Source organism: Artemia sp. Qi Xiang Cuo, chromosome 5 (assembly GCF_049724085.1).
Source record: "Artemia sp. Qi Xiang Cuo chromosome 5, ASM4972408v1, whole genome shotgun sequence".
In the NCBI taxonomy this organism is placed as follows: Eukaryota; Metazoa; Arthropoda; class Branchiopoda; order Anostraca; family Artemiidae; genus Artemia; species Artemia sp. Qi Xiang Cuo.
This window is the reverse complement of record NC_142798.1, coordinates 10,459,386-10,485,814: the sequence shown is the minus strand read 5'-3', so window position 1 is coordinate 10,485,814 and position 26,429 is coordinate 10,459,386. Positions and strand designations below refer to the sequence as shown.

General features: G+C 35.6%; 2 protein-coding genes across 2 annotated transcripts in view; both read right to left on the bottom strand.

Moving 5' to 3' along the window:
* Positions 1 to 17,748, bottom strand: part of cyc (basic helix-loop-helix ARNT-like protein cyc) — a 201,646-nt gene extending 183,898 nt beyond the window's left edge. The window contains exon 1 of the mRNA XM_089089333.1: positions 17,609 to 17,748. The gene's annotated coding sequence lies outside the window, so the exon portion shown is untranslated. The remainder of the gene's footprint in view (positions 1 to 17,608) is intronic.
* Positions 17,749 to 22,099: 4,351 nt separating this feature from the next.
* Positions 22,100 to 26,188, bottom strand: LOC148951796 (uncharacterized). Its single transcript, XM_089088724.1, has one exon. The coding sequence runs from the start codon at positions 26,162 to 26,164 to the stop codon at positions 25,331 to 25,333; it is 834 nt and encodes a 277-aa protein (XP_088944850.1). The 5' UTR covers positions 26,165 to 26,188; the 3' UTR covers positions 22,100 to 25,330.
* Between the last annotated feature and the right edge of the window lie 241 nt (positions 26,189 to 26,429).

Genomic DNA, 26,429 nt, shown 5'->3' with positions numbered 1-26,429 from the left:
TCAAAACAGGCTCATTAGATTGGAATTTAAAGAGCTAGTGCCCTTTTTAATAGTCGAAAGTGATTGGTGTGTAACTAGCTCCCCCCCCCCCCCCGACGCCCATCATTTCCCAAAACACATCCAATCAAAATTTTCAGATAGCCATTTTGTTCAGCATAGTTGATTTCCAGATAGAAAATATATTTTTGAGGAGGTCACTTCCCCACAACCCTCAGGGCAAGGGTTTTAAGTTATGCCCTGGGGGCATATAAGGTTTTTATAGAAGGTGTTGTTGTAGAAACTTCAAAACAGGCTCATTCGTGTTTAAATGAGAGGGCTGATACCATCTGTAATGTTCTAAAATGTTTAGAGGGCACCTCCCCCCCCCACTCCCATCCTTACCCCAAAAACCGCGCAACCAAGTTTGGAGATAGCTATTTTTGTTCAGAGTAGTTGATTTCCAAAAAGAAAATTTATTTTGACGAGGATAGTTCTCTATAACCCTCAGGGCAAGGGTTTTAAGTTATGCCCTGGGGGCATATAAGGTTTTTATAGAAGGCGTTCTCGTAAAAACTTCAAAAAAGGCTTACTCGATTGGAAATTAAAGGGCTAGAGCCCTTTTTAATAGTTGAAAGTGATTGGAGTGCAACTAGCCCCCCCCCCGACGCCCATAATTTCCCCAAACACATGAAATCAAAATTTTGAGATAGCAATTTTGTTCAGCGTAGTTGATTTCCGGATAGAAAATATATTTTTGAGGAGGACACTCCCCCACAACCCTCAGGGCAAGGGTTTTAAGTTATGCCCTGGGGACATATAATGTTTTCATAGAACGCATTGTCGTAGAAACTTCAAAACAGGCTCATTCGATTGGAAATTAAAGGGCTAGTGCCCTTTTTGATAGTCGAAAGTGATTGGAGGGCTACTAGTGCCCCCCCCACGCCCATCCTTCCCCCAAACACATCCCATCAAAATTTTGAGATAGCTATTTTTGTTCAGCGTAGTTGATTTCCAGATTGAAAATATATTTTGAGGCGGACACTCCCCCACAACCCTCAGGGCAAGGGTTTTAAGTTATGCCCTGGGGGCATTTAAGGTTTTTATAGAAGGCGTTGTCGTACAAACTTCAAAACAGGCTCATTCGATTGGAAATTAAAGGGCTAGTGCCCTCTTTAATAGTCGCAAAAGATTGGAGGGCAACTAGCCCCTCCCCCACGCCCATCATTTCCCCAAACACATCCAATCAAATTTTTTAGATAGCCGTTTTGTTCAGTGTAGTTGATTTCCAGATAGAAAATATGTTTTTTAGGAGGTCACTCCCCCACCACCCTCAGGGCAGGAGTTTTAAGTTATGCCCTGGAGGCATATAATGTTTTCATAGACGACGCTGTCATAGAAACATCAAAACAGGTTCATTAAATAGGAAATTGAAAGGGCTAGTACCCTTTTTAATAGTCGAAACGGAGTGGAGGGTGACTAGCCCCCCCCCCCCGCCCATCATTTCCCCAAACAAGTGCAATAAAAATTTTGAGATAGCCATTTTGTTCAGCGTATCTGATTTCCGGACTTAAAATATGTTTTCGAGGAGGAAAATTCCCCACAACCCTCAGAGCAAGTTTTTTAATTTCTACCTTGTAGGTATAGAAGATTTTTGTAGAAGGCATGGTCGTAGAAACTTCAAAAAAGGCTCACTCTACTGGAAATTCTGAGGGATAGTGCTCTTTGTAATAGTCGAAAGTGATTTGAGGGCAACTAACCCCCCTCTCACGCCCACCTTTTCCCCAAACACATCCAATCAAAATTTTGAGATTGCCATTTTTGTTTCCAGTTGATTTCCAGATAGAAAATATATTTTGAGGAGGACACTCCCCCACAACCATCAGGGCAAGGGTTTTAAGTTATGCCCTGGGGGCATATAAGGTTTTTATAGAAGGCATTGTCGTAGAAACTTCAAAACAGGCTCAGTCGATTGGAAATTAAAGGGCTAGTGCCCTTTTTAATAGTAAAAAAAAGATTCGAGGGCAACTAGCCCCCCCCCCCCGCCCATCATTTCCCCAAACACATCCAATCAAACTTTTGAGATAGCCGTTTTGTTCAGTGTAGTTGATTTCCAGATAGAAAAAATATTTTTGAGGAGGACACTCCCCCACAACCCTCAGGGCAAGAGTTTTAAGTTATGCCCTGGGGGCATATAAGGTTTTCATAGAAGGTGTTGTCGTAGAAACTTCAAAACAGGCACATTCAATTGCAAATTCAAAGGGCTAGTGCCCTTTTTAATAGTCGAAAGTGATTGGAGGGTGACTCGCCCCCCCCCCAAGCCCATCATTCCCCCAAATACATTCAAACAAAATTTTGAGATAGAGACTTTGTTCAGCATAGTTGATTTCCACATAGACAATAAGTTTTTCAGGAGGACAGTCCCCACAACCCTTAGGGCAAGGGTTTTAAGTTATACCCTGGGGGCTTATACCGTAAGGTTTTTATAGAAAGCAGTGTCGTAGAAACTTAAAAAAAGACTGATTCGGTTGGAAATTCCGAGGGCTAGTGCCCTTTGCAATAGACGAAAGTGGTTTGAGGGCAACTAACCCCCCTCTCACGCCCACCTTTTCCCCAAACACATCCAATCAAAATTTTGAGATAGCCATTTTTATTCAGTGAAGTTGATTTCCAGATTGAAAATATATTTTTGAGGAGGACACTCCCCCACAACCCTCAGGGCAAGGGTTTTAAGTTATGCCCTGGGGGCATTAACGGTTTTTAAACAGGGTGGTGTCTCAGAATCTACTAAACATCCTCAATCGATTGGAAATTAAAGGACTTGTGCTCTTCTTAAAAGTCAAACGAGGATGAAGTGAACATCGCCCCCCCCACGCCCATCATTTCCCCAAACACATCCAATCAAACCTTTGAGATAGCCATTTTGTTCAGTGTAGTTGATTTCCAGATAGAAAATATATTTTTGAGGAGGACAATCCCCCACAACCCTCAGGACAAGAGTTATATGTTATGCACTGGTGGAATATTAGGTTTTTATATAAGGCGTTGTCGTAGAAACTTCAAACAGGCACATTCAATCGGAAATTCAAAGAGCTAGTGTCCTTTTTATTTGTCAAAATTAATTGGAGGGCAATTAGCCCCCCGCCACTCCAATCATTCCCCCAAACACATCCAATCAAAATTTTGAGATATCCATTTTGTTTAGCGTAGTTGATTTCCAGAGAGAAAACATGTTTTTGAGGAGGACATTCCCCCACAACCCTCAGGGCAAGGGTTTAAGTTATGCCCTGGGGGCATATAAGGTTTTTATAGAAGGCGGTGCCGTAGAAACTTCAAAAAAGGCTCATTCGATTGGAAATTCCAAGGGCTAGTGCCCTTTGTAATAGTCGAAAGTGATTTGAGGGCAACTAATCCCCCTCTCAAGCGCACCTTTTCCCCAAACACATCCAATCAAAAATTTAAAGACAACAATTTCATTAGAAGTAAGTTAAGATACTGAAAAATTGTTGTTCTAGAATGACAACTCACTCAGAGCCCTCTATGCTAGGGTTAGTAATTTTAGGGTCATCTATATTTTTCGGATTATTGTTTATGGAAGGATGGTTCCGTGAGCTGCAGAGAGGGCTCATTTGATTGAAAATTGAAAGTTCTTGTTCACTTTTTAAGAGTCAAAAGAGATTGAAGGGCAACTAGCCCCTCTCCCTCCTCCACGCCCTAAATACATCAGATAAAAATTTTTAGATATACATTTTGTTAAAATAGTTCAAAGTTCTGATAACAAAAACTCCGGTGTCGACACAGCCCCACCAGGGCCCAGGGGTAGGCGTTGTAAATTATGCCCTGTGGCATAACTTATTAAGGGGGGGGGGGTATAACTTATGGGAAGGGGTTTTGTATGGGAAGAACACATAGGAAATCTATTATAATTATCCAATTATAAGGTTAAAATACATACTCTGTGATAGATGCAAAATTGGTTTGGCACACAAATTCCTATTAAGGTCAATTCCAAATCGTCGTGATCTCTTTGTGTCAGCAAGTGAAATAGTCTAAACCTCCTTATTGGAGCTATTTTTTAAATTCATTCATTGTTATCAATCACTGTCCACATGTTATGCAAACTGTTTATTGTTCATATATAAGGTTTTTATCAAAGAGGTAATCGTATAGACTTTGAAAAAAGCCTTAATAGATTCAAATTGAAATCTTTAGATCCGTTTTTTAAAATCAATAATAATCAGAAAGTAATCACCCCCTCCCCATAATATAAAAACTTGAAACTTTTTGCGATCAAAAACGAACAAAATTAATTTAAAAAAAAACATTCCTAAAAAAAAGTTTTTCAAAGAAAAGTAAAGGCAATTTTAAAATTAAGATAAGGAGATAAAAATACATCTTAAAATTCAAACTCAAAACGACCAGAAAGTACTATTAAATAATAAATTAAACCTAAAACAAACAGAAATTAAATAAACAATAATAGCGAAAAAAATTCAACAAGTAATCATATAAATGAATAAATAAATCTTAAAGCGAGTTTTGCTTAGCTTGAATATGAAAATCAACCTTAAACCCAAAACAAATAGTTTGCTAATAAAGAATAAATGAAACTTAAAACGAAAAGAAATTAAATAAACAATCAATGCGAACAAACATACAATATGTATTAATGTACATGAATAAATAAATCGTAAAGTGAGTGAAATATCAATTGAATATACAAATGAAGTTCGAATCAAATAAAAATGAGTACAGACAATAGTTTGGGTATCGTATCACAGCAGAAGCCTAAAACCTACTGCGCCATTGGTGCTTTACTGAAAACGAATTATATTACAAATATTTTCTTTTGTAGCCTACTTAATATCGAAAATAAATATTAAAATTACAGTAAAAGTTTGAACTGATGAGCTTTTAGCAATTAATATCATTATGCATCAAATATTCAGATTAATTTATTAGTTCTTTTCAAGATTGATTAAGACAAATGTAATTTCACTACAAGCAAAATTTGGATACTGCCCCCTTCTTTAACTGTAAAAACTTATAGCCTTCTGCGTCATTGGTGCTTCACTGAAAACGAATTACTCGTATATTACAAATTTATTCTTTTCCAGTTCTTACAGCATTGAAAATGAAAATAAAATTAAAGTGAAAAAAAATCTTGAACTGATGGATCTTTCAATAATTAATATCATTATATATCTAATATTCAATTTAATTTTGTTTATACTTTCCAAAACTGCTCAAGACTCATATAGTTTTGCCATTTTTTTTTAACTCTGCCATTTTTTTTTAACTAATCGTGTTAGTTTGTTATGAAAACATTCTATGGCTTCTAGGCATTTCCATTTGAGCGGAAAACTGCACCTTAAACTATGTGGAACATCTATTTTCTTGCATCAAACACCAAAATATAATAAAATGTCAAGTTTCGGAGTGTCCCACTACTCGCAAGAAAGTGACATTGGTAATTTTGAATCCGAAGGGTCAATTTAGGGGAGTGGAGGGTAGGCTAATTCTCGTAGCAGCCCCATTCCGTCGTGGTATGGTTCACATTTTCAACACCTGGCGTCCGGACTATCATATAATCTACCAAACATACAACTACCCCAAATCAGTATCAATAAATAAATGAAACCCAAAACGAACAAAAATTAAAATAAATATTAGAGTCAAACTCAAATCGAGCATAAATTAATGTGAGTAGGGTTCAAAACCCCTATGCTTTCTAAAAGCCAGAATTTACTTTACTGAAAAAAATTCAAATGAGTTTACTGAAAAAAAAATGTTCATTGTCCATTTTATATATACATGGTGGATGTTTATTCCTTAAAATATTGATTAATTTTTGATTTCTTTAAGTTAAAAAAGTGAAAATATTCGAAAGAGCTGTTGTAAGTAAAGCGTAAATGACGCAGTACGTTTTATGCCTATGCAGTGAGGCGATACCCAAACTTGTTTGTAGTTATTTTTATTCTATTCAAACTTGATTTGTATATTCAATTTAAGTTTCACTCGTTTTAAGATTTATTTATTCATTTACATTAATATATATTGTATGTTTGTTCGCATTGATTGTTTATTTAATTTCTGTTCGTTTTAAGTTTCAATTATACTTTAATAGCAAAATATTTGTTTTCGTCTTAAGCTTGATTTTCATATTCAAGCCAAGCAAAACTCGCTTTATGATCTATTTATTCATTTTTATTAGTACTCGTTGAATGTTTTGCTATGATTGTTTATTTAATTTCTGTTTGTTTTTGGTTTCATTTGTTCTTTCATAGAAATTTCTTGTCTTTCTAGTTTGAATTTTAACATGTATTTGTATCTCCTAAGCTTAAGTTTAAAATGGCCTTTACTTTTCTTTGAAAAACTTATTTTTCGGAAAGTTTTTTTTTAATTAATTGCATTAAAGAGAGAATCTGAATTACATGATGACATATCTCAGGTAGTCGTAAGATTGTTCCACAAGCCTTTCTAATTTTGCGTCATTGTGTAGATTTTAATACTTTCAAAAATAAGCTGCTTTTTACTGCGCTTCTAAGAAACACAATTTTTTCTTGTGTTTTTTTCGAATTTCTCGTTCAATTACTATTCGTAATTCTCATATTGAGGAAGACGCAGATCTATCGGTATTAAAGAAAGTTTTTGATACTATGAGCTCCAAAACTCTATTACAGTTCCACTAAAAAGGAGTTTTTCTTATTCATCAGGAGTTTTCCTTATTCATTACAAGCAAAACAAAGCCACAAAAGATTGTCTTCGATACTCATTACAAAATAAATGATAAACATCGATGTTCCCTCCGCTCCTCCCCCCCCCCAAAAAAAAAATTACAAACTACGATTATTATTATTCGTTTACAACTTCATTAAACCTTAACGGTTGTTCTTTTTTAGGATCCTAGAGAGTCCAAGGCTATCTCTTAAAAATTGATTTTTTTTTAATTAGATATGAAAAAATAAAAATATTTTTTTAATGAAAAAGGTACTGGTACCCTGCAAGAGCGTGGGCCTTGTCCTCCACTCCTAAATTACTCCAACTATTAATTACCTTTTAGTCAAACTCTAGAGAAACAATATTGGACTGTTCATGCTGTATGGGGCGCAGAATTATTGATATTAAAGGCATCACTCGAGAGATGCCATAAAATGAAAATAGTAATTGTTGGTGACGAACCTTATTTATTAGTGTTGCTATGATTCCATTCAACAGTGAACAATCTTAACATTATGTTCAGAAAAAAGTGATGAACAAAATAAAAAGCAGATGTCCTATATTCATTAATAGAATAAATAGCGTTTCATTAATTTTATATTTTTGAAAAAATCGACTGGTCAACCTGCTCCACCTAAAAATGAACAATTTTGGTACTATCCTCAGAAGAATGAAACTGACAAGATTAAAATGGAGTTTTCATTTAATTAAAGAATAGGATTTTAATGATATTTTTCGAAAATTCTTTTAAAAATGTAATTCTACTACTCATATTGTTCGACTAAAAATGAATAATTTTTTATTACGTTCAGGACAATATAACCATGACAATTAAAAATAAGATTTGTGTTATTTATTTAAAGAAGAAATAGCACGTTATTGAGTTGTTTTTTTAGAATTAGTACTAAAATTGTATTCGACTGCTCATACAGTACCTGACCCAAATATACTATATGGGTGTAAAAAGAATAGTTTAGTGTCATTTAATCGAATTTTGGTTTCTAAAGAGTAATATATATTAGTAATATATATATATATATTATATTATATATATATTATATATTATATTACTATATATTAGTAATATAATATATAGTAATATATATCGAGGGTTGTGGCCCAATAAGCCCTCTTCAAAATTGTTGTTCTGCTTCTGGTTCGATTTTATTTGGATACACCAATGTCTAATCAACATGCACTTCCAGGCCCAGCAGCAGATCGAACTCTGATCGAACTTAGATCGAACTCCGGGTCCCAGATTACAGAGCAGAAATCAATCCCACTGGGCCACCACAAGCTTATCATGGGTATTCTTACTCCTTTCTATATGATTAGACCAAGTAAAAAAGAAAAAAAAACATGAGCGATGTATTGCTCTTTACAAAGTCTATACTACCGCGCAGACCAAGAGCGGATCCAGGGTTTTTGTTCGGGAAGGGGGGTTACTAATTATCGACTCAGTTTTCGACTAATTTTTACTAAGGTTTTACTAATTTTCGACTAATTTTCGACTCGGTCAAAAATTTCGGGGGGGGGGGGGGGTTCAAACCGGGTGACCCCCCCCCCCCCTGGATACAGCCTTGACGCAAACTGTCATGAAATCAACGGTAGAATTACCAGGATCAACACCCTATTCTCCCACCCTTTAGAATAGGTCTACTTCTGTCTTGCAAAGTGCAAGCACAAATTGCTATGCAAAATATGACCTTCTGGTGAAATATAGTCCCTAAATGCTTTTCTATCACCTAATTATTTCAATATGGTTACTTGAGGGCCACTGATTTTCCAACTGTGCGTTCGGCACTCCATCGCTGCTCCAACCTCTACTCTTTGGTGGGTATACTTCTTATTTATTCACTCTATTCTAACGAATTTTAAAATTATAACGAATTTTAACAAAATTTTAAATATTCTAAACGAATTTTAAAATTGTCTGTTTCTTTGTTTTTTTAGTCATATGCCAACTGTTGCGCAATATTAGACGAATCCAAAATCCTCCAAGATCCGGACATAATTATGCGGAGACAAAAAATGCCTGGAAAGGATCACGTAATAATAAAAGAGAAACGTTCGCAGATATGGAAAAAAAAACTGCCTAATCGCTCGTCACAATTATCTGGCAAACTCATGTGCTAGCCTACACAGGAGTACTGCATGTACTGCTTAAATGTGTATCCTCTACTATTCCACTCAGTGACGCCAGGTGGGGCGTAATTTTTACTATTTTTGGCGCATCAATTAGGTCAGTGGCGGATCCAGGGGGCGAGGGGGCACCCTCCCCCCTAACGTAGTCTAAAGTAACGTAGTTTATTTAATTAACGTGATTTTGCGTTAATTAGACTTGCTCCTAACGCAAGTTTATCGGATCAACCTATTTTGCGCCCCCCCCCCTAAAAAAAATCCTGGATCCTCTTTTTCGTTCGGTGGGCACATAATCAACTTTTTCAGGTCAGCGCATTTTTCTGAGTTAATTATTTTTTACTCCGCGGCGCAATTTCACTCGAAAAATCATGCCTTCGGCAAAATTGTGCTTTTATAGGTATGCTATTTTATAGCAGACATCTGGAAAAACTGATTCATTTTGTCAAACAGTTCGCGGCAACGAACTGTAAGTAAGGAGCGATTCGGCTTAATAGTAACTGAAACTATAAAAACCGAGTTTTTGTAACTATAGATACATCAAAAATGTGAAATTATGCAATTTTTGCCAGAAGCGAATGCGAGTTCATTTTTTATTCCGGTGGTGATCGTATCGAACCAGTGACTTTAGAAGATCGGAAGAGGGCTCAAATGATTGGAAATTGAAAGCTTTAGTGCTCTTTATAAGTAATCAAAACTCTCGATTTCCAATCGAATGAGCCCCCTTTGAAGTTTCTACGAAGACCCCTTCCATATGAAGTGCCTCTGGGAAAAAATAATAATAATAAAACATTGGAGCCGTATGGCCTTTACTATAGGCATTGCTATAGTGTTGCCTCTGATCAAAACGATTGCAGGGCAGCTAGCCCTCCGTCCACGTCCCCTTTTCCCCAAAGTCACCAGATCAAAATGGTGAGAAAGTAATTTTGTTCAGCGTAGTTGAAAGTTAGTTGAAAATGAGCCCTCTTTGAAGTGTATACAAGCATTCCTTCCATAAGAACCATATATTCCCCCAGGGCATAACTTATAGCCCTTGCCCCTGGAGACTGTGGGAGGGAGAATCTCCTACTTAAACATATCATGTCCAAAACTTCCAATTGCGTTGAGCAAAATGGCTATATAAGCATTTATATAAGATTTCTTCGGGGACACCATGGCTGTGGAAAAGGCGTCAATTGGTTAAGAAATGATTTTGACTATCAAAAACGGAACCGGCCATTTAAATTTCCAATTGAATGAGCCCTTTCTGAAGTTTCTACGACAACGCTGTCTATACAAAACCTTATATGCCCCCAGGGCATAACTTACATGCCCTGAGGGCTGTGGGGGGGTTGTTATCCTCAAAGACCTAATTTCCTGAATTTTCAACGGCATTGAACAAAATAGCTATATCAAAATTTTGATTGGATGTGTTTGGGGAAAAGGCGGGCGTGAGAGGGGGGTTAGTTGCCCTCCTATCACTTTCGACTATTAAAAAGGGTACTAGCCCTTTGAATTTCTTGCTAAATGAGTCCTTTTTGAAGTTTCTACGACAAAGCTGTCTATAAAAAAAACCTTATATCCCCCCAGAGCATAACTTACAAACCCTTGCCCTGAGGGCTGTGGGGGAGTGTCATCCTCAAAACATAATTTCTATGTGGAAATCAACTACGCTGAACAAAATGACAATCTTAAAATTTTGATTGGATTTGTTTGGGGAACTGGTGGCCGTGGAAGGGGTGTTAGTTGCCTTCCAATCATTTGTGACCCTTAAAAAGGGCACTAGAACTCTCGATTTCCAATCAAATGAGCCCCCTCTGAAGTTTCTACGACGACCTCTTTCATTTGAAGAGCCAATCGAAAAAAAAAATAATAATAAAACATTGGAGCCGTATGGCCTTTACTATAGGCAACGCTATAGCGTTGCCTCTGATCAAAACGATTGCAGGGCAGCTAGCCCTTCTCTCATGCCCCCTTTTCCCCAAAGTCACCCGATCAAAATGGTGAGATAGTCATTTTGTTCATCGTAGTTGAAATGTCCACAAATTGGACCACAGACCCTGGTGAAAAAGGCCGAAGTTACGAAATTTACCCATTGTTAACGTTTAGTATTTGTTATTGGTAAATATACAGAAATCGTTTTTTTTTTTGGGGGGGGGGATTTCTGCTTGAGGGGATTTACTAAAATGTAAATTATCTGTGGGGAGGGAAGTTTCAGGGGGTTGAACTTTCCAGGGTAAATTTTACACTGGGAGAATTTGTCAGAATTCCTTTACAAAATTCTTTCTATATGTCTTGCTTTGTCTTTGCCAACTAAATTTAAAATGTGGAGTTGTTCTGGAGAATATTTTCAGATGGGGTTTGGAGTGTCTGGAGGGGTTTTCCATGGGGGGAGAGAGGGGATTTCCACCGGAGAAATTCTCCATGGGGGAATTTTTTGCGGGAGCAAGTTTCCACCAGAGATGGGGGATTTCCAAGAAAAATGTTCCACAGAGGGGAGATATCTGACATAATTTGAAAAAGGATCAGAAATTAAAGTCTTGTCGAAATGAAAGTATGATAAGGATAATTTTTTCGGCTGAATCGTCTTCAATAAATTTCCCTGGGGGATTTTCAGCGAGGATGGAATTGTCCGGGGAAAATTTTCCAGGGGAAGGGTAAATTTTACGTGGGAGGAACTTTACTTTGATGAATTTTCTGTGGGGGAAAGGAATTTTTCACGGAGAGGAGCTGAGTTACCGGCATTATTTGAAAAAAAATAGAAATTAAATAAAAAAAAGACAAGTTTTTTCAACTTAAGTAAGGAGCAAGATTGAAACTTAAAACGAACAGAAACTATCCTGTTTAAGACCAACCTTGGTCGACCTGCCTAAGACCATAGGCCGGCTTGCCTTGTTTGCCTCTCATTCCAGACAATCTAATGGGTCTATGTCAGTTTTAAATTCTTGGTCAACATGCCTGCGACTCTAGGCAGGTGTGCCTTTCCGAAAGCTAACACAGAAGCATTTGTCCAATAATAGGGTCATACTTACTCCCGCCGTTTACCCAAGCCATTTAACCAAACACTTTGAAAACTATATGTTTCACCGTTCGCTGGCAAGTTCAGGGGACTTGTTGGTCATCTGTCAATCCTATGACAAGGTATTCCCCCTTTCGACTACAAGTGGCCAACCGTATTAGGCTCAGATTTCACTTGTTCACCGCCTGTGAGGCCAAGCAAATTTTTCCCAGATTATGCATACAAGTCCAGTGGACATTGTCCGTCACGCGGCAATCCAATTTTTTATCCCTTATTTCTATGACTATCTTACCTTAGTTCCCAGAATAACGTATGTATGGATGATAGATAGACTTATGTATCAACAAATGAAATAACATCGTTTTTATACAATCCTAAAAAGGGCTTATCCTAGATTGGTCGCTCAATCGCTCGGACTATCTGTCTTGGCTTTTTTTACGATTAGCCATGTCTTGATGCCTACTGCAAAATACTTGATCTTCAATTTCAAAATCACAGACTTGGTCAATGCCTTTGGCCTCGACCTCGTTGCCCAATTCTCAACATCTCGTTCTTTATGTTAAAATTTTACTTTTTGTTCCAATTCTTTAAGAACGACTCCTGAAACACAAGGGTCATTAAATTAAAATAAGAAACTTTTTAGAAGTTCTAAAATACTTCAGCGTGAAGAGCAAGGTATTGAGGAGGGGGCAACACCCCTTATATACAGAATAATTTCTGTTCGTTTTAAGTTTCGATGTTGTTCCTTACTTTCAGCTGAAAAATCTTGTTTTTATATTATTTTATTTAATTTCGTAACAGACCACCAAGAGTATGACTTAAAGCAACCTTTGTTGGGCGATATTAGATATTGATATATTGGTATCAAAACGTAAATATAAAAAAAAAATATTTTGAAAACATTCAAACTTCAATAGCTGTAAAAGTGCACACAGCTTAGGCAATTTATTCTTGATTAAAAAATCTGAAACTTAAGATTAATAATTTTATCATGGTTGCAGCAGTAGCTACCATGTAGTAAAGAGCGAACCACAGCCCATGGTAACAAAAAGTTAAGAAAATTTCTTAAAACTGCCTGGAAAAAAGTTAAACATTTTTCTTAAAATTGGCCATTTGTCACAGATGAAGATTATTTGAAAAAAAGGTAACAGTTTTTTAGAATAATCTTAATAGTAAAATATTATTTTCAAAACAAATTTAAAGGGATTTGAAAAAGAATCTGAATCCCTCAAAATGGCGTTGGATCTATATGGAAAGTACAACATTGGAATCTTCATTGTCAAAAAACTCACGCAGGAAAGTTACAACCCCTCACATTAAACAACAACAAAAAATCTACTTGCATAGCTCTTTTTCTTCTTTGCAGATAGTAAGGTACATGAATCTCATAGAGAACTGTTTAAGGGCTCGTTTGAAAGCTAATTTTGGTATTTCATCAGGTTTTATAAATTTGACTTGACAACACCATAAAAAAATACCATATGGCATCCAAAAAGTGCACATTGGGTGCCATTTCTGGATTAGAAACGCTGGGAAGAATAAAAGGGGCATCATCATAATCTCCATAAATGAAAACCCTAAACTTGAGGTTAAAAATCTCCTTTCTTGTATATCCCCCTCTGAGCCCCCTTAATATTTTTCATAAATTGTCTACTTACTAAGAGGATTAGCCAACGGCTTAAGCTGTTTAAGGTCTCATCTACGTACTTTATAAATTCTTCTTTACAACGTTGTTATGAACTGCCATATGGCACTTGGCCATATGACCCTGCAGGGAGTGGAAAGGTTAGGAAGTATGAAAAGGGTACTGTCACAATCTCCATGGTCGAAAATATTACCCCTGATCTATACAAACCTCCCTCTTGCATACTCTACCTCCCACCACCCCCCAATTAGTTTCATAAATCACGGGTTGATTAGCAGAAGTAGGAGGCAAATCCAACACCTCCTTCCCTACTTTTTTGTGCTACCCCCTGCAGCCACATTACCAACCTAGTAAGGGGCAAACAACATCCAAAATTTCTTTACTGGTAATGTTCTTCAGTGTTCTAAAACCTCTATATATTTAATATAGAACAGTATTTCACAAACAAAGGTATTTGTACCTTTTTACCTTCCACTTGTCAAAGACACCAACAATAATATACCCCTTGGATTCTTTGTTTGACAAAAATTCTCATTTTTTAGGGACAGTTTATGAGGTGTGCGAATTCAAAAGCCATCTTTCACTGGCCATGAAATCACAAACCTTAGCATACAATGCTGATTCTCTCAAAATCTCAAGCAAGATCAGTTTTCAGTAAAGTGCTAGTTTTTCAGAATTCTACAATGGGGTCTCAAGGGGTTTATACTAAGTTGTGATTTGCAACAGGCTTATAAGCCTACTACTCCTTCAGTATCTGAATGGGTACAATGAAATTAACCCCTGAGGGTAATTTTGTTATTGTGGGCTAGGAAAATAAGAAAATTAAAATTGAGAAATCTGAAAACAGACGGTCATGGTCAGCACAGCAGCGTTGACTTATTAGAGAGCAAAGTGTCCCACGCGTTTTTTTCTGGTCTCATCTCATAGAACAGACAGTTGGTGGCAGGTTTGGAAGAAAGTTGTGGGCAGGCTCATTCAATGACAAACTCATAAATCCAGTGCCTTTTTAAGTGACAAAATATATCCAAAGACATTTAGGCTCTTCTTTTAATAACCTTATAACCCAGCTTCAGTGCAGCTTCTCATGGTATTAGATCAAAATTTTAAGATTATTATTTAAATCACAACAGTCAGTAGTCCAAAGGGATGTGCCTCCAGGGGCAACAAAACCCGCGTGGCCCCAGGGCAAAGGGTACCTAGTTATACAAAAATTCCAGTTCAAAAAAGTGGCTTGATAGATTCGGTTTTAGTAGAAAGGTAGATTCCTTATTGAAATCATAATCATGCAAAGATCATTAGGTTGGGGGATCCAAATGATGCCCTTGGACCCAAACTTCCTCCCAACTTTCTATATGTAATGCAATGCACCTATTTCAACTCAAGACAATTCAGGCCACTGTCCCTGAAGATTGAATATTAATGACTACACAGTTCATATGCCCTGGCACTCTCAGTCCTGTGTTACTAAAACTCTCTTGGAATGAGTTTTGTCATCAGAGCCTAAGGAGTTACCTGTGTATTAAGAGCTTTAGCCTGAAAGTAGCTCTCTACAATGACAAAGGCATACAATGACAAAGGCAATACAATGACAAAGGTCCAGCATTAGAGATGTAAAAGAGGCAAAAGAGAACATTTGGGAACAGAAAGAGCAACATAAAACGAATCCCTCAGTTGTGGACAAGAGAAGTAACAGCAATTCAGATATGAGTAACATATCATATGTGATTTTCCAATTTGAGAATATGAAAATTGACAGGGCCACCAGAGGTGGGCTCTTTCAAGCAGAGCTGCCACAGGTAGGTCTACCATGCCTGCTTGAAAAGGAGCAGTGATTGATTATTTGGTAGGAATGATGCATGCTAGCACCCTAGTACCATGTTCTGGATGTGCTTGATGAGCTGAGTCACCATCATCATTGACTGGTATTAATTAAAAAAAAAATTTCCACAAAATAAGTTTTTCAAAGAAAAGTAAAGAACTCCATTAAACAAAAATGAGCAAAAATAAAATCAAATAATCTACCAAGTGTGAAACTACCACAAATCAGTATCAATAAATAAATGAAACCCAAAATGAACAGAAATTACAATAAATAACTGAGTCAAACTCAAAACGAGTAGAAATTAATATAAGTTGGGCTCAAAACCCACTATGCCTTCCCAAGGCCAGAAAATAATTGTTCTTATTTTTTTTTATATGATGTCATGCATAGCATAAATAAGCTATGCATGACATCATATAAAAAAAAATGTCTATATGTTTCTCAGACTGTAAATTTTCTCAGACTTCTGACCTATCTAGATTGTTTTTTTATGCAAGAATATCCCAAGATGCCAATTTTCCCAAAACAATATGGAGCTGTTTTGGAGAAAAAAATACATAAATGTACACTTATTGCTCATTCATAAAGATAGTATATATTAATCGCTATTTATGAGACACAAATGACAAGCAGCTCTAGTCATATCTTAAAGGTTTGGCCTTCTATTCTTTGTCAAGTCTCCTTTTAGAAAACTTTAGCTGATGTTGAAGACATGGTCTCCTTACTTAAACAGTTCAAATCATTGATGACCCTTGGGCTAAAAAAGTCTTGTCTGATTCTGCAGTCAATTCTTTGGCTTATGAAACTTCTTGGAGTGACCTGTCTGTCATGCTTAAGGTAACTGAGTAGAGCTTGTTTTGGGGTTGGTCAACATATCTATATGTGAGTAGCATGTCACTGTGCCTGTTTTGGAAGGTCAAAACAGGGAGTTTGGTAAAATTCTAGTTTAGCTACTTTTTGCAATCTTGGAAAGGGGTTAGGTTAGGAAAATGAAACTTTCAGAGATTGGTCTACAAACTAAAGTATGAGCTGCAAAGGTATTTTGAAGTAGAGTAAAAAACTAGTATCCAATGGAGCAAAATTATGTAAAACTAAAGCCTTTACATCTTGTTACCAAAGAAGAATTGGGAAAAATTGTACATATGAGAGAAAAGCTAAAAACCTAAACTATGCATTAATATGGTTAGCCTATTATCAAAAAGGTTTAATAGGAAGCACTTGAAATTAGACTATTAGTTTATTGACTTACCTACAAGGACCTCTTTTTGGAAATACTAATTATTATATTTTTATGTAGGGTATATATCCTTTTATTGTTTCAGTTTATTCACATATTAACAGAAAGCTGACTTCCTTCTGATTCTAAAAATATAACTTTTATTGCTTGATATTTATTCTTTAAACCACAAATATTAAATATATTTTTTCTTTTAAATTGCTTGTTAAAACAGAGAACATATATTTAATTGACCCTGTCAAATTATTAATGAAAATTTGACCAGGAAGGTGGGGTCCTTTTTACTACCCTCACATTGCATCATGCTGGAGTAAAATAGGGATGGTCCAAAAATCCATTGCTGTTTTTCTGGAATGCCAAAAAAAAGTGGTCTCTCCCAAAAAGAGGTCCATCTTCACTCCTTCTTCCTCAGGGTAGGCCTAGTGACTTTTGGTGACCTTTTAAAATCTATGTGTTAGGCTATAAAAGTGAAACCTTGCAAAATAGATCTTCTGCTTAAATGAAGCATAAGAAAACTGTTTTCTGTTTAACAACTTTGCTCAATCCTAATTTAGGAGGTTTCAAAGATCTGCAAATACATTTCCTAAGTTTAGCAAAAATCCATTGATATGACTTAAAATTCTAAAGGCATAACAGAAATTCAAGAAGTCCAGAGATACACTTGGTGGCCCTCCTTTGTCCACAACAGGAATAACAGAAGTCCAGAGATGCACTAGGTGGCCCTCCTTTGTAGGCCTAGACCTTTGATCATATGCATATCACTTCTGTGAGGAATTGACAATAGTCTATTGTTCAGATATAAGGAAACCATTTTCTATAACATCAAATGTAGCCTAAGTAACTCTTTAAGCCCTTTTAGGGCTCAAATGTAGCTGATAGGCTAGCCTATAAAAGAGCATACAAAAGGCCACTTAGTGATAGACACTTTCATCTTGGCTAAATTGTGTTGAAGACTGGAATTTTGGCAAATAAACAAGGAATTAGGCTTGTCTAGTGAGAAAGTGACTGACAAGAATGATTCAATCAAGGTTTCAACTGCCAACCAATTTTTAGAATTGCTTTATGATTTACCTTTTGTTAAAATACTTTATTGATCTTTGAAAATAATAGCTTCCTCAGGTTTTTTATCCTAAAAATATAATCCAATCTTCTTGTTTGATTATTTGGAGACACCAATGCATGATCTCTATAAATTATCCAATGACTTCGCCATTTAATTTTTTCTATTTGAATTCGCTACTAATATTAAAACATATCAACCAGCTAGACAGCGCGCTAGTAATCAAATATGAAAGTTGAAAGTAAAGGGTATCAATTTTGCCCTTAAAACGAAGCCGGCTTGGGTATCCATCTGATATTGACAACTTTCAAAAAGCTGCTACATTATTCCTTGCGATAATACAATGGTTAACTAGATTTAGGAAGCCTATCCACCACGCTAGTGCGTTTTTGGCTAATAGTTGTTAGTGCCAAGTTCAAATTATTATGCTCATGACTTTAATAAAACTTTGAAATTTCATTTTTTTTTTCAAATCAATAACTTCAAAAAAACATTATTATATTTGAAAACCTCGCAAAATCATAACTGAAGTGAATTATTAATTCTAGTTTGTTGAGAAAAATTTATTATGACTGTAAAAGCGTCAATTTTCGAATAATCTGGTTTTTCGGGTGTTATTTGGGATAATTTTCTTTAGTCGATCCTCATAAGCAAGCTCTGTTTCCATTGAATTTTTGTAGTAGTATTTTTTTGCTGCTAGGAAGTGGTTTGTCGCAAAAATATAAGTATGTGTGAATTTGTTGCCCATCATAAATGTAAAATGCAACACTGACGAAGTAATAAACAAACGAAAGGAAATGAAACGAATTAATTCTAACAAATACAAACAAAATCAAAACATAGAAGAACTAACAAGAAAAAATTACAAATAAGGGAAATCTCATACTGGGGTAAACACATGAACATCAAAGGACAATTTCAAGGGTTCTTTCACCAGTAATCTGCTTCCGATATCTCTTGTTTCTTTTCTGCATCAAGGGCATTTGACTTGCAAATCCGTACCACGAGGATAGAGATCTATTGTTATTCTAGGTTGGCAGCCGTAGCAAAAATTTTGTACACTTCTGTATATCCTTAATGTCAGAAGCAGTAAGAAGAGACCAAAATGGTGCAAGAGTGAGTAAATGTGGTACAACAAATGCAGCGTGAGCAACGATTGAACGCTAAGAGCTCAGTAATGCTCTCATTAAATCGAAGACCAATATGTTTAAACTCGCTATCGAAGATTAGAAAATTTCCCTGAATTCCGAATGCCGTTCAATTGATATTGATGAAGTCGTCCGCATTCTTAGCTAGGGAAACATAAATATCTTTAAAAATAGATGTGGTCGGAACTTTTTTTTATGGTTCATTGACAATTTTTTTTGTCAATATTCAATTGTCAATATTCATTGACAATTTTTTTTAACAGGAGTGGAAAAGTAACTGCACCATGTCTAATACCAGTACCATGTCTAATACCTTTTTTTTACTTGAACTGAAGCAGTAAGTTCCACTGTGCAAAGTGAAACAGTGACCTTAACTCTGCCTTTTAGCTTTTTATAGATATCACGTATCGCTTTGATGACGGAGGTATTAACTTCCGGCTTATAAAGAGCCAATAAGATGTGTGTATGTACACCCGAGTTGAACGCTCTAGATACGTCCGACCTAAAATATAAAATATAACATCTTATTGTCTTTATGATCATACAGAAGTAAATTAGCAATCAAATGGTGAGCATAGACGTGGCCTACTGCTTTCTTGAAGCCTAAAATAGGTTACTGCTTTCTTGAAGCCTAAGTCAGGGTTGCCACCGTCAGTAGGATTTTGTTAGATCTAGTAAAAAAAAATCTAGTATATTTAGAGGATCTAGTAAATTTCCTGCAATCTAGTAAGAAATCATGACTTATGGTAAACAAAACTTTTCTTATCTTCCATTGATTTAGAGAAAAAATTAGGGTCCATTCACTACAAAATCTTATTTCGATGCCGTCAGATATTATGGCTATTATTGCTCTTTTTTTTACGATTTCGCGTCAACTCTATCAGATGCATAGAACTTATCAGATATATCCTCAATAAATAATAACTTTAAAACTTTGCAGAAACCTGGTGATATAGCAGTTGGCCTGAAAGACAAACACTGGCCCAAGGGCTTTTCCCGTTTTGATACCGGCGTTGTTACTCCAGTACTGAACAAATCAGGAAGCTATGTGACAACATAATATGATCTGAAAGAGTACAATCAGATGCTCAATCAGAAGAGAACCATAGTTTAGATACCTTGCACAGAGACTATCAACAGCACGAGAAGTTTTGCTTTTGTAGCTTAGAAATGCACTCAGTAACCGTAGATCGAGTAATAACGAAGCTCAACCAATCATTTGATTTTCCCAAGCAACCACCAGGCTCATACTGATTTGACAATGTCGGATCGGACTGGGAAAATTACTTTAAAGTAATCATACTACTGGTCACTGGTAATTTGGACAGCATTACAGGCTTTTAATTTATCCTTTTGAGCACTTTCCTAGTGTTTTATAGTATATATTCAGCAAGGTTTGCTTCTCTGCAAAGGGTAATGTTTTTTTTGGGGCAAAGTAGATGGAACGGCCCTTTCGCTCTCCCTCAAACCCAGTACCTTTCCCTTTACCTCAAACCCAGAACCCTCTCCCCTGGATACGGCCTGGGCTTAGGGTATTGACTGTTTGAAGAAGAAGCAGACATGGTCTTGGCATTAAGTTTTACAAGCCAAATTTTGTCACTTACAAATTTTGCAAAATTTTATTTATCGTTAAGTTACGATATAAGATAAAAAAAAAAGATTCGTGTCTGTCCTAAAAAAAATGCCAAAGACAAGAAAAATGAAATATAGATATCTAAGAAATATTCTGATTCTCTCCCTCTCTTTTATTTTCAACAACCCAGAAACTTTCAATTTTTGAAGACAAAAAAAGAGAAAAAAAAAAACTGAAGAAGAAACACACCAGGCAGTCATGTCACATATTAGATGATTAGAAGAGATTCTGGCCTTTTCTCCATTGTTAGTCTCCTTACTAGTAGACATGAGATAAATAAAAGAAACCATACCATTCACTCCTTCTGAACCAATAGCCATTCCAAACATGTAACTGGGTATTGTTTTAATATAAGGATTATTAAGAAAAATAAATGATATTCAACTTTTGCGTTATTAACGCTATTCAGCTTATTCACCTTATTAAAATACGCCGTTTGCAATCCGAAATAAATGCTTAATTTATTTGTAACATAACATCATGATGACAGTTCGAACACGAAATTCCTTATCCAGAACGGGTACTAGTGTGGGCTGGCACATGGCGTAAGATTCTCCCATCCCAAAGACCTTTCTATCTGTTTCTATCTTTTCCAAGATAGAAACACATACAGCCTGAAACGTAAACATATCAATGTGAGCCCTGTGGGCGGTTTCATATAATTTATTATCACTGTTTGGGGTTGGATCACTCAGCAAAGCAAGTTGAACAGGGAATATATTACCGTTAGGCATATGGCCTTAGGTTTGGAAAGTGGAGAGAACCGAGGATCCGGTGTCTGGTTTCACATTTGAGGAACACATGAAAAAGTCCAGAGAAGAGGTACAACCGGAATTATGTATACACTGTATGTGAAACTTTGATATTCTCGACCGCCATTAGCCGAGGGCACATGCTACTCAGAGTATTTGCACGGCTGCTGATGCTGTCAGAAAGGTTACAGTTCATGTCGCCAGTAAGTATTACTGCTAAGTTTTGCCTTCACAATCTGACACGAGGGAACAGACTTGATCGAATATCCCCCTTTAAAGATAACAAAGAATTTTCAGAATTAAAAATAGCGCACTGTAACCTTTGTAATTCACGCTATCCTGATGATGCTAATGAAATATAGCGTGGAATTGTTAGGTTATGGAAATCAGAACTTTTGCTCGACATACTATTATTGACGTTACGAATTTCATTCAGTGGCATGAACCCAAACAGACACGCCAAACCACGCATTACACTCCCGGCTGAAGGGAGTGAATCGGGAGATCGCTCACTGCACAATGTAGACAATTGGTCAGCATGTAAAAAAGTTTATGTCTTATAGTTAAGTGGGTTGCTAAGTTCCAGCTTGTTTTAAGTTTGAACTAGTAGTTTGTGTCGTCTGGTTATCCAACTGTCAGGTTTAAATGGATCCAGGCTATCATAAAGAATTGCGCTACACTCTCCTCATGGTAGTAGTAGGGCAGTGGGCACAAATAAAGGCCGGCCAGCTACAGCTGATTTAAGCCACGGTACACCCACTGGCAGTCCTGGTCAGTGCTTGACTACGAATATATATATATATGTATATTACACGTTATATAATATATATTATATATATATTATATACGTAATATATATTATATACGTTTTAGAGACCTTGAAGATCGCTTTGACCAACCTTTTGCCTGTACCAAGTCTTAATTCTTGTGCAAAAATCAAAATGAACTGAAATGAAAATATATAAAAAGAAATTTCTTTTAATTAAGACAGAGATAAAAAATATGTACTAACAAATTCCTGAATATTTCGGCTTAACGTCCAGAAAAATTCACAAGCAACTACGAATCTCTAATAATATCTACAACAACTACATGTGTCAATTGTTTATAATAAAAAGTTAGAAAACAAGAATAAACACAATATAAAATCAGTTTTAACTCTTAGCTGCATGCAAGCCTTTTGCTATCTACAAGAAAAGATTTAATTCAAAAAAACATAAGAATTGGTGCGTACAGAATATTTTGTGGATATACTTATCAGTTCTCTCAGAACTCCTGTGGAAAGTTTTATGCCGGTAACACATACCAAGAAAGAACAAAAATTCGGAGAATTGACGACAAACAGTTTGAACTGACTCAATAACGGTCATGCCTAAACTAACTTTGAGAACATTATTGCTAATTTGAGACAACAACCTGCTTCCGCAGATAAACAAAAACCGAAATTGTTCATTTTTTTCAAAATAATCATTCTAAAGGACCTGTGACCTCTTCTTATTACAGTTAATTTCAATTGTACTGACATGGTTATACTTAATATTTTTAAGTAAGAAGACATTTTCTTTTTAATAGAATTTCGTTTACGAAGACAATATTCAACCTATCGGACATGCAGGTGTTGAACTCTAGTTAGATTGGATTTTTGCAATGTTTTGTTACCACGCTATATTTGCTTAAATTTTTTATGGCAGTCTTTACAAATATTTTTTTTCCGATTTTCCTTTTTTTATTGCACTTTTTAATTTTTTCTATGTTACTTTCTTTTATTCTTTAGCTACTTAGTGTATTTTTTTTCTGTTGATAAAGACTTCTGAGTGTGAAGCCTATGTGTTTGGCTGCTTAATAGCTGAAATAATATAAATGTAAAAAATAAAATAAAAATAAACACAGAAATAAGTTAAATATAAGAATAATTAATAATATAATATAATAATTATATTAATATTTATAATATTATGATATTATATATTAATTAATTTATATTAATAAATATTAATTAATATTAATAATAATATAAAAATAATGTAAAATAAACATATGCCAGAATATTATTTCACACTTATAAGCTACAGCAGCCAAGGATACTTTATAGCAAAAATATATATTTTTTTGTCCTTGTTGAGGAGGGGGAGGGGGAGGGGTTACTGGAAGTAATCTATTAAGATTTTTACCTGTTTTCGTGCATTTACCTGTTGCATTTTTACCTGTTTTTATTTGTATCTTCTATTTTTATCTGAATTTCGTATTTTGCGTCGAGCTCTATTTTTTTTTTAAATGTAGCGATTTTAAGCAGCAATGGTTCCGCTAAAACCTTATACACATGGAGGAACTATTATTATCTACATTCCCGAGTCCCAAAATTGGCAATTGGTATTTCCGTTTTTAGAAGCCTTTAAATGCCTTGAGTACCGAAAATAGGGGCTTGTTGCCCCAACTTCTGACCAAAAAAGGCCAGAGGACAAGCTTTAGTTCTTCCAGTTAAACCAGTCATCCGGTGAAAACAGTGTACCAAACAGTATGAGTAATTCACAAGAGTGGAACCTGGCGTAAATGTCGACAAAGATTCTCAATGCCATCTAGCGTTTGGTGACACTTAGTATTTTTTTTTCTAGTGTAATGATAAGAATAAATGTAGTGGGTAAGATTATTGCAGTAACATGTATCTGATTTCAGTTCTTGACAGAAAAACGATTACATAGCTTGAAAAAATGCCGAGTGTCGCCAAACACTAGATGGCGTTAATTTTTATTTTGCCGACAGTTTCCACTCTTATAAGTCACACATACTCTTTGCGGTGTACAAAATGTGTGTGGTGATTTATGTATTTGCGCATAAACACGAAAATGGTATTTTGGTAACGAGGTTGGTTAAATTGCCTTCCCAAAATAATTATACTAAGAGGCAACTAAGGCCTTTGACGGCAATTTTTTAGAGTTAGCGCAATCCTCAAATGGCATATTATATTGGTTGAGATATAGACTACACGTGAGCTCGTTTTGACAGTAATTTGGTATAAAGTGAGTGAATTTTACTTATATCATCTGCTCTTTATATTTCCTGTGAAAAAAGAATTCAAAATTTGGAAGAACAAAAGCTGAGACATCTAACATGGCTTCGGCTGTTAAGGATAGAACCACTTAAGCAAGGCATATATGTATGGCAGAGGAGAAGAAAGCTTTGGGCCCTCGATTTTCCTCCACGAAATCAAATGGTTTTTACGAATTTCCTGTAATCTCCAAACACATCACTATTTATTTTATTGATTTGTTTTTAAATAGCGAGCGATAAGGCTAATATAGCATTTGGAACAGTGATTAATGATAAAGCAAAAATAAACGCAAAGATCATAACTTCAAAGTTGAAAAGTAGGAGTTTCAGTGTGTAAATAATTAAAAGACAGTCAGGCTAAAATAGAAAATTTTCAAAGAAAAAGCAGAGTGGTATTTAAAGGAGATAAGGAGAAATAATGTCACCTAAAAGTTCAAACTTGAAACGAATAGAAAACTACTACGAATAAATAAACGAAACCTAAAATGAATAGAAATAAAAACGAATAGTCAATTCAAAATCAAAACGAACTGAAATCACCAAAAATAAATGTGACACAACCACCTTTTACTCATTCTAATCTCTAGTATCATTTTCGCTTGACGCAAAACACCTTGAACTTCGGACCAAGTTATTGGCTCATGCTTAGACATATTAACCAATTTTTGAATAAAATCTGTATAAAATTACGTTGTTTTTTGTTTTCTTTTATAATACTAAATTTTATATTACTTTTTTTTATAATAATAGTAGTAGTAGTATTTGTACTAGAAGTATTCGTAGCAGATATAGTTGGAATAAAAGTAGTCATGGTAGTAGTAGTATTAGCCATAGTAGTCGTAGTAGCTTTAGTAGCACTAGTCGTAGTAGTAATCATAGTAGTATTAGTTCTAGCAGCAGTAGTGGTAATTGTATTAGTCGTAGTAGTTATAGTAGCAGTCATAGTAGTCGTAGTAGTAGTGGCAGTATGGATAGGACAAATAATGTATCAGACACAGTGTGACTGGATAATACGGAAATGAATCACAAAAATAAACAAGCGGAATCAAAGCACACTTTTTAACACGCAAGAATATAACAATATCCTTCCTTTCCCCTTCAATTAGAGGATCTGATGCACCCTGTGCAAACCAATATTTTGTGAAGTCTATTTCAGACACAAGAAACTGGCTGACTATTATCAAGGCACTTGTGCAGCTGCTTACTTCTTGGCACAAACACCATTATAGTATTTTTTAAATAAGATAAATCCGCTACTGCACGAAGATACTTTTCAATCGATTCACAGGTCTCCCAGCCTTTTTCATCCATTTTCTTCCTTATGTATGAATTATTGTGCGTATTCACATGAAAATGCCCTCCTTGACCTTCTATAGCCCATGTTACAACAATGCCCTTACATGCATGGCGTATCAAGTTGTCCATAAAGACGGATTCAAATTCTTTTGGAATATGTTCACCAACCTCTACACTCATCACCCAATCAAATTTGTTATTCAGATCTTGAGGCACAGCAAGATCAATGTGCCTAAGAAAGCCTGAAGTCACCTTCTCAATGTTTAAGGCTCCATCGTAGCCTTCGTAATGTGAAACAACTTTTGGTGAATTTATCACATCTTTTACTTTACTAAAAAATATTTTGTTCTCTTTGTCTCTAAACTTACTCGGAAAAATCGCTTCTTTTTTTCGTAAGAAATATCGTCCATAGTTGCCCAAGCCAGCACCCAAGTCTAAAACTGATCCATTTTTGATTATTTTTTCGAGTCCTTCTGCAAATTTTCGGCCCCACATAAAGTTAGATCCAACTAAAAAGTTCTCTTCGTCGAGGCAAAATCCACCAGTGTTTCCGATGCCTTTCTCTTTGCAAGATGTTGTATCGTCTTCGTTTCGGAATCTATTGTCATTTTCTATATTGTAATCAGGAGCAAACAATTTTATATTAATCACAAATTTTAAGTTGTAAAAAACACCCAGACACAACAGCATCAATATAGCTTTTGAACATTTTGAGCACAAATACTTCCTAATGAACATACTTGGTGAAACTAAGCGTCTAAGTGTGTGGCAAGCTGATAAGGGAGGAATGTCAAGCTCAACTCCTAGGCGGAAAAACAAACGCCTTAAAGAGTAAATCACGGGCCATAAAAATTAAAAGTTTATAACACACTTTGAAAAAAGAAACTGCCTATTGAATAAACTGAAGCTGATTGAAGACTGACAACTACTATCTAAGTATATATTTCAAAATATA

What these genes read in the sequence shown, in the direction of transcription:
- LOC148951796 (XM_089088724.1), bottom strand. Translation starts at nt 26,164, where the DNA reads ATGCTGTTGTGTCTGGGTGTTTTTTACAACTTAAAATTTGTGATTAAT.